This window comes from Papaver somniferum, chromosome 11 (genome assembly GCF_003573695.1).
Source record: "Papaver somniferum cultivar HN1 chromosome 11, ASM357369v1, whole genome shotgun sequence".
Lineage (NCBI taxonomy): Eukaryota > Viridiplantae > Streptophyta > Magnoliopsida > Ranunculales > Papaveraceae > Papaver > Papaver somniferum.
The window spans coordinates 131,197,585-131,205,485 of record NC_039368.1 but is presented as its reverse complement, the minus strand read 5'-3'; the positions used below and the strand labels follow the sequence as shown (position 1 = coordinate 131,205,485).

Sequence of the window (7,901 nt, the reverse complement as noted above, 5' to 3'; positions counted from 1 at the left end):
AACCGATTCACTCGTTCCTGGACTAGCCTGTAATTCCTAGTTTCCATTAAGATCCAAAAACTTCTTTTTCAACGTTCTAGTAAAATCTGATAGATGGTAACCCTAAAACTCAAAACCCCAACAATATCTCTGGAGAATCAATCAAAACCCATTTTCACAAAATGACTCAGAATCCCCCAAATTCAAAAAACGCTGCATTGCCCAAATCAGAACCCTGTAAAGATGATACCTCCTTTATCACAAAATTCAACTACTTGGCCATCTTCTTGGTGGTAAAGAAGGGTTTGGGGCCTTATTTTGAAGAAGAAGAAATGACGTCACTCCAGCTTGGGGAAGGAAATAGATTCCTTGTTTAATTAGGGTCTCTCAGAATAATTTTGGGGAAATTTTAATTTCCTTTCTTCAACTCCCAGCAGGTAATTCCAATTTCCTTTTACAAGCTCTTTCTATGTTTTGTATAAATTTTTCTTGAGCTGCAGCAATTTGTTTTCGCATATCAATTTGGATTGCATTCTACCATCAGATCAATTTAGAATCGAAAATAATCGTTATTTTCTTATACGGTAGGAATCAACTAGCAGCTAGTAGCTCCATCAATAATTCTATATATTAAGTTATGACGACAATACAATCCCTGCAAATTGGTTGCGGCGGTGAGGATACAACTGCCAATACTACTATGACAGTGATGGAGATGAAGAATAAAAGAGCATATAAAAGAAAAGATTGTGGTGGTGATGCAAATACTTCAACAATGATGAAGACGAAGAAAAGACCTTATAAAAGAAAAGATTGTGGTGGTGATCCAAAGACGAAGAAGAAAAGAGCATATAGAAGTAAGAAGTGCCTTCCTCATGATTTAATTGTGGATGAAATATTAACCAGGCTTCCAGTCCAGAGCAGTGTCTGCTCTGGTATCTAAACTCTGGTATAACTCCATTCATAATGATCATAAACGCTTTACTTCTTCTCATTTCCTTCAGTCGCAGAAACAGCCCCAAGTTGTCCTTAGTCTTTTAAATGTCAGGGAAGAATGGATTGTTAAAGAAGGTGTTCCTACATATGGATGTCACTTTTTCAAAGTAACTAGTGGAGTGTATGATCGTGAAAATGGAAATGCTCTACAGTTTGAGAAGTCTCTAGGTGGTGGTGTTAGTCGTTATAGATGTGAAATGGTCGGTTACTGTCATGGTCTACCTTGTATAGCTGCAATGGATAGATACTTAACTGCAACTGCTTCCATGATTTCGGACCCAAACAGGAAAGACTTTCTCCTTATCTATCCAGCCGTCAGTGCCCCCATCATCTATCATGGATTTGGGTTTGATCGCTCAGCAAACAAATACAAGTTGGTCAGTATTTTTCGTACTTCTCAAATCGAGCTTAACTTTGTGGTATATACATTGGGAACCAAGTCATGGAGAAACATCACTGCTACAAGCACACCCATATCAGGTCTCGGCGGCGGTCCTGTTACAAATATAAGAGCGCCCCCGGATAGTGATAAATCAGCCATCTACTGTGCCCCTAGTATTGGATGTTTGGTTTGGAAGATAATAGCAACTTTGGGAGGAGCAGGATCTAACGATATCGAGCATGATAACAGTAATGCTGTTAGTAATGAGATGGAGATGCTACTGTTGTTCAATCTCCATAATGAGAAGTTTCAGTTCATTCAACTGCCAGCTAATATTACAACCGGCGAGCAGCAGAATCACTTACTTGTGGATTATCCTCATCTGCTGGAGTTCAAGGGATCTCCCTGTATTGCGCTTGTCGAAAAAATATCAGGGAATGGAATTGTTTATCCTCATCGTTGCTGTGGTGATCATCAGGGTAGCGGTGGTAGTTGCTGTTGCTGTTGCTGTTGCTGTTGTAAAGTTCATTTGTACGTGTTGAAGGATAATGTCAAGCAAGTGTGGGTTAAGGAGGAGAGTTTTGATGTTCGTATAAGTTCTACTCCCACATGCTCAAGGAAGCTGGCACCAGAGCCCTGCTGTTTTTGCTTTAGCAGTACTACTACACCTCCTACCCGCATCTACAGTTTCTCAGATCAGATGTTGCTTTACTGGTTCAAAGGAAAATATCTCCAAGTTTACAACTTACGTTCTGGAAATCTTCAGCTTGTAAGGCCTTTTCGTCATAGAGAGGATGTGCTCTTTCGAGCTAAGATAAAAGAACCCCGGCACATCTATAATTCTGGTGATAATGATATTTATTGCTCCAATTTGGATTATCAGCTGCACTGTCATGAGGAGAACTTTGTTTCTCTGCAAACCTTCATACCAGAAGGAGTCGAAGAAGTTGATGCTGATGATTTTTCTAAGTTAGATTTGGAGCCATGTTTGGGATTCATGTTTATCTACAGACGCTCCAAAGTGTATTATCCTTTTTTTAGTTAGTACACATATGGTAACTGTCATCATTTTTACTAGATTAATCTAGTAGTTAAGTCTTGGAGTTATGGGCATACTTTGGTAGGAGAACATGGAATTAGATTGTGGATTATATTGATGAGCAAATCAGGTGAAATCATCATAAATTGCAATGAAATTTTATGTTTGTCTATGGATGTATATCGTCAAAGCTAGATTTCTTTTCCTCAAAAGGGTTGTTCTGGATCAGCGATTTTGTTCAATGAGGTTGAGATTTTATACAGTAACACGCAGAATTCTGGCAGAAGTGGGAGATAAAGGTACACAGACTGAACTTATTAGTCTTTTTTTTTTTTTAGATTTCATCTCAATTCTATCTGTAGATGCTAAAGCAAGACCAGATTCTTTAAATAGATGAGCTGCACCTGCACTTGGTTTGCAGGTACTCAGATAACTAACAAGTGTCATTAACCCTTGATACCGTCTCAATGTGGACTGCCCTGAATTTCTTTCCCACATCTTTTAGTTGGCCACATTTAAATTCTAATGTTTTGTATCATATGTTCAACTTCATGATGGTTATTTGAGATTTTACAAGCCACTGGGTCATCTGACCTCGAATTCTCTGAAATGTGGTTGGTGGATGCGTATGTAGCTGATACGGAATCATCTTACTCGGTTTCTGATACGGAATCATCTTACTCGGTTTCAATTGAAGAACCTGGGAGCAGGCAGACCTGTGCTGTCTATTCAAAGTAGTGATGAGAATGATCCCCCTGGCAAGCCGCCAAGTCAAGGCATATGCGGTCTGGAAGTCTGCAGAGATGAAGACCAGCTTATTAAAATAGGTGGTTGCCGTTAAATTTTTCCTGAATTTGTTTCTCACATCTCCTCTTAGTTGGGCACATTAAATTTTTCATGGTTATTCACATCTTCAACTTCAGGGTCCAGTTTATCGTCTGAGATTTTACAAGCCAACTGGGTCATCCGACCTCGAAAATTATCTACAAGATGGCTCACTTGGCTAGGATTTAAACCCAGAAGAAGTAAATTATTCATGATAAATGTAACTGGGATCCGAACTACAGGACCATCACCAGAAAAGTAGCCCAGACAACCGATTTGAAACCACACACACCGAGTTACAAACGATCCAGAACCCAACAACTATTGAAACCTGAGTTGTTTTTAGCCTCCAGCCGGCATGAAGGGCCAAGAAGTAAAGAGGATTAGGTTTTGAAGTCGAACCCTTGATACTCATTCATACAAGCCACCTTCATGACCCTTATCCGCGTTCTTAACCTAAGAGATTAGTCCAACAGTCAGATAGAGGAGGCCAATTGTAAGGATCATGAGCCGGGGATATACCACCTTAAACCCGAGGAAAGGAAGAAAGAGAGTGACATGGTATGGTATTGTCAGTGGTTAAGAACAGATTCTATTAGCGAACATTGGCCTTTCAGAAAGATGTTCCCCATTAGATGCCATTGATTCCGGTGTTCTTGGTTCCGGAATGAAGCAACGAAGATAAGTTAGGTTGTCACAAGACTGAGTGCTCATCCCTAGTCACTACTGCCGGCACATGCACTTCACATTGGGGGTATAGCCAAGCTTCCTAACTTCGGGTATGCCATCTTAGAATGGTTGAATGCTTCCAAAATGGATTTGAATAATGTTCTTTCTTTTATCCTTATTCGGCGCTTGTTTTTGAGTTGGTGTAAAAGAGGTCTAAGCCTAAGAATTCCAAGGGGTGAGAGATAGGGGCTTGCGCGTCGTTATTAGTACCTGTTTTAGAGCGATATAACCTCGTTGTCCGCCTCTTAATGTCCAGCTCTTTCCCGTCCCTCTCTCTCTCGATGTGATGCCTTTCATTCGGCTTTGTCAACACTTTCTCGCAATGCCGGAAGGTAGGATTTTAGGTCTTTTCCCCAGCTATGAATCTTCATCAATGGCATAGTATTAAGAGATACAAACATTTTATATTTGATCTTCGATATGATTATAAATCACTGTTTTAGGTATCATACGTTCATCATTATAGAACAACAGAGTTACCGTTCGATCCCACCTCTTTCTGTTCAAGATTCCTGACTTAATGCCCTTTTTTCACAAGACATTTGGTTGAGAAGGATTTGGTAAACCTAGAGATCATATTCTGGTAGAGGGTAAATCTGTTCTTTCTGCTTCTGTGTATGCTTATCTTTTAGCATTCGCTTGTGCGGAAATGATGCTTTGAATTACATATTTATATATAGCTAGGCGAAAGAGCGAAAAAAGGAGTGGTTTCAATAGAAGTTGCAATAAAAACTACTAGAATTCACTACATGGAACTATGCCCGCTTTGGTTATCTTATCCTAGCATTGCTAACTTTCTCGACAGGACCGATTTTTAAGCGTGAAATCGCTTTTTCATCTACCCGAAAAGTTTATAGTTGCAAAAAGCCTTTCTCGAGGAAGTCCACCCTTTTAGGGTTCCATCGACTCATCAAGGTTAAGTAAGCTGTCTATATCCGTCTGACACCTTGACTTCATCGCCTTACTCGCGTCAATATCAACAGCATTTGAATGAGATCTTCTTTCAACGAGGTGGAAATCCGCCCTTTCAAGATAACTAACTGATATTGAGGAACCAGCCAAGCGATCTGCCAAAGGATTCAACTTATTTACCAAGCGGCAAAGATCAAGAGCACCGAGTCAGGGAGAGAGTCCCAGCCGTTGACAACCTTGATCTTCCTGGTAGTCTATGACCGGGATTCCCTAGATTTCCTCTTCTCGCTGACAGGACCCGAACGGATTTGTATAAATAACTCTCTGCCTATGAAAGTTGCGGCAAACGAAGGCCTCGGGTCTCCCCCTTTCTTTGAGAGCATTCCACCTCCTCCATCTGGATCTGCTATTCTCTTAGTTAAGGAATGACGTCATCCCCGCCTTAGGGATTCTAATTAATGCGACCTTCATCTGCTGGTCCTCTTTGAGCATTTCCCTCCATTTAGCTTGGATTGGTATAGCCAAGAGGAAGATCTTGTTAGGATTTGCCTCTCATTCAAGCAGGCTTCTACATCTTCTTCTTGTTCGCATTCTAACATGGATTTTACTTACGCTTCTTGACTTGAATTTCTTGGCTTAGTGGAGAAGGACGGGGTTCACCTAACGAATGAAGGAATCGTACCTAAGAAAAGACTAGTCTTGTTACTCTTTTTTCTCTTCTGTAACCTGCACATCTGCTACCCACTTTGAAGTTGATTCTTCGTAGTCTTCCTGATTACCCAGATGTCTATTCTCTTTGAAGAGGTTGGGTGGAAAGAGCAAAGGACTGAGAAAGCAAGAAGAAGACCCTGTACATGCTGTTCTCTTCCTCTTCGTTGTTCTTCTCTAGACTGATGGTTATACGTGCGAGGTTCTCTTCATTCTTAGTTAGAGATGTGGCATCAAGATCTTCAGTTGGATCCCGTTGAGGAGCACCAAAACCCAACCCCAAGTACTTCAACCCACAAGATGAGTTTGCTGCAACTTTATAATGGGGAGAAACGTAACCCAGAACATGTTCTTAAGCATCGATAGGCAAACCCAACTCCAATATCACTAGTCTCATGTTCTTGCTCTTCAAGTTGCATCTGTTGACAACCATTGTAATGTGGCTCCTCTGACTCTTCAAGTTGCAACCTTCAACCCATCAGCCGCAAGTTTGACAACAAGAGCTCGGGTTTTGAGAGAATTCACTGCTGGTTTGACATTAGAGCCTATTGAGAATCTTGGCCCGGGAAAGCTTTCTTGTCTGCAGATAAGAGAGGATACAATGCGCAGTCAGTTGCAGGCTGGGAATTAGCAGAGGGAGCCCTTGGATTCAGAAAAGATCCTCTCTTTGACACGGATTCCTAGCCGTTCTTTCTAGCTGAAAGAAACCAGATGGTACAATAGGGAAGAGGCGAAGAGCAGAAGAAGGGCTCATCTTTTATAGGAAAGGCGGTTTAATCACAAGGCTTTCTAACCTTACTTGAGAAAGCAGGCTTAAGCCCCTATATTGTTGTCTCCCTTATACATCTTGGACCTGCTCGCGACGATCTCTTTACCCTTTCATCCGTTTACGCGACCGAGGAGTCCACAATTGAGAAAAATGAATCAATCCAGTTGGATAAACTGACGACGACAAAACTTAATATAAAGTTCCATTCTTCTCTATACAGTTCGGATAAAATCCCCTTAATCAGGTAATGGAACACGCCCTGCTCCCTGCTCAAAAGTTACTTGTGCAATAGAAAGGAAAGAAGCATCAAGATAGTCAATGAGGGTACTACCAGCAGTTACAGGTGGATCAAATGGCGTATTGCTATATTCGGTACATGACCAAGATGCTGGAATTTCTCTCCGTTAGGGGACGCGGAGTGAACGGACCCTAATTGGTCCTTCCATTTCTTTTCCTAGAAGTGGTCTGGTTAAAGGTACGGATGAAGTGCAAGCGCGAGCATTCTTCTTCTTCATCGCTCTACTTCCAAAGCCCTTATAAAAAGCTTTGAATATGAATGCTCTTGCAGTCCTATTTTAATCACAAGGCGTTATATCTACGAACCTAATATAGTGCGGCACTTACCTGAGAGTTGCTTCTTATTACCTTTTAAAGTAGCTTATTTTTCTTTCAGCGGATCGTAAAAGCTAGCAGTCGTAACTAAGCCTCCAGTAATCAACTACTGAAACAACCAGTCCCTTTTCTGACTTGTCCCTCGCAGCCGTGAGATAATGCCTCACCACTTAATTCAAGGGCAAAAAAGGTTCAGATACGGGGGACTCATATGTACTGCGGGAACAGGCTACAACAGTAGATCACAAAACTTCCAAATTAATGTCCCTAAAAGCGTCACGTTGATTTCCAGTCGCATCTCAGAAGAGTGGTCCAGGTCCAGGTCCTTAAAGGCGTTCTAGCTAAGAAAAGCCCTCCTTATGTAGTCCACTCTCTTGCTTTAGCTGGATAACGAACTCGTAATGTGGATTGGTTCGTTTCGGACGTCGTAGTACTTCCCTCACTTCTTTCATTCTCTTGACGGACTGCAGTACTCCCCACACTTCTATCATTAGCAGACCTTAAACTGGCTTCAGTTATTTAGTTACTACTTACGGTTGCTGATTGATTGGAGTGATTTCGGTCCCCCGCTTCATCTTTATATGTTAACTAGAAGTTTAGAAGCCAATCCATTTCTTAATCAAGTCTAGTGGCCTTTGTTCGACCGGTTAGTTCACTCGCATCTAGATCTGGAGCTCACTTATTACGTCAATCGAAACCAGAAATTGCATAGAAAAGGTAAAACGCGAAATTCATTCACTGCTACTGCTAGCGCCTATCTTCTCGTTTATCGAGTCTCTCCAATCTGAGGGTTCTAAACCACAAGCCTCGCGCTGGTCACTGGGATTCATAAGAAACAGAGTAGATGAGATCAAGAAGGAGGATAGGTCCACTAGTAATGAATACCGATACGATTCCATAAGTAAAGAGGAATATTCTTCACAGTAATCCAAACAGGAACAGTACGAAGT

The 7,901-nt window shown here is 41.3% G+C and overlaps 1 protein-coding gene across 1 annotated transcript; it reads left to right on the top strand.

Annotated features, from left to right (window-relative positions):
• LOC113323404 lies at positions 1–2,568 on the top strand. Its single transcript, XM_026571704.1, has 2 exons — positions 1–416; positions 568–2,568. The coding sequence occupies exon 2, from the start codon at positions 1,173–1,175 to the stop codon at positions 2,400–2,402; it is 1,230 nt and encodes a 409-aa protein (XP_026427489.1). The 5' UTR covers positions 1–416; positions 568–1,172; the 3' UTR covers positions 2,403–2,568.
• Positions 2,569–7,901: the final 5,333 nt, after the last annotated feature.

Bases quoted from the DNA above. Each gene is read 5' to 3' on its own strand.
- LOC113323404 (XM_026571704.1), top strand. From the start codon at position 1,173: ATGGTCGGTTACTGTCATGGTCTACCTTGTATAGCTGCAATGGATAGA.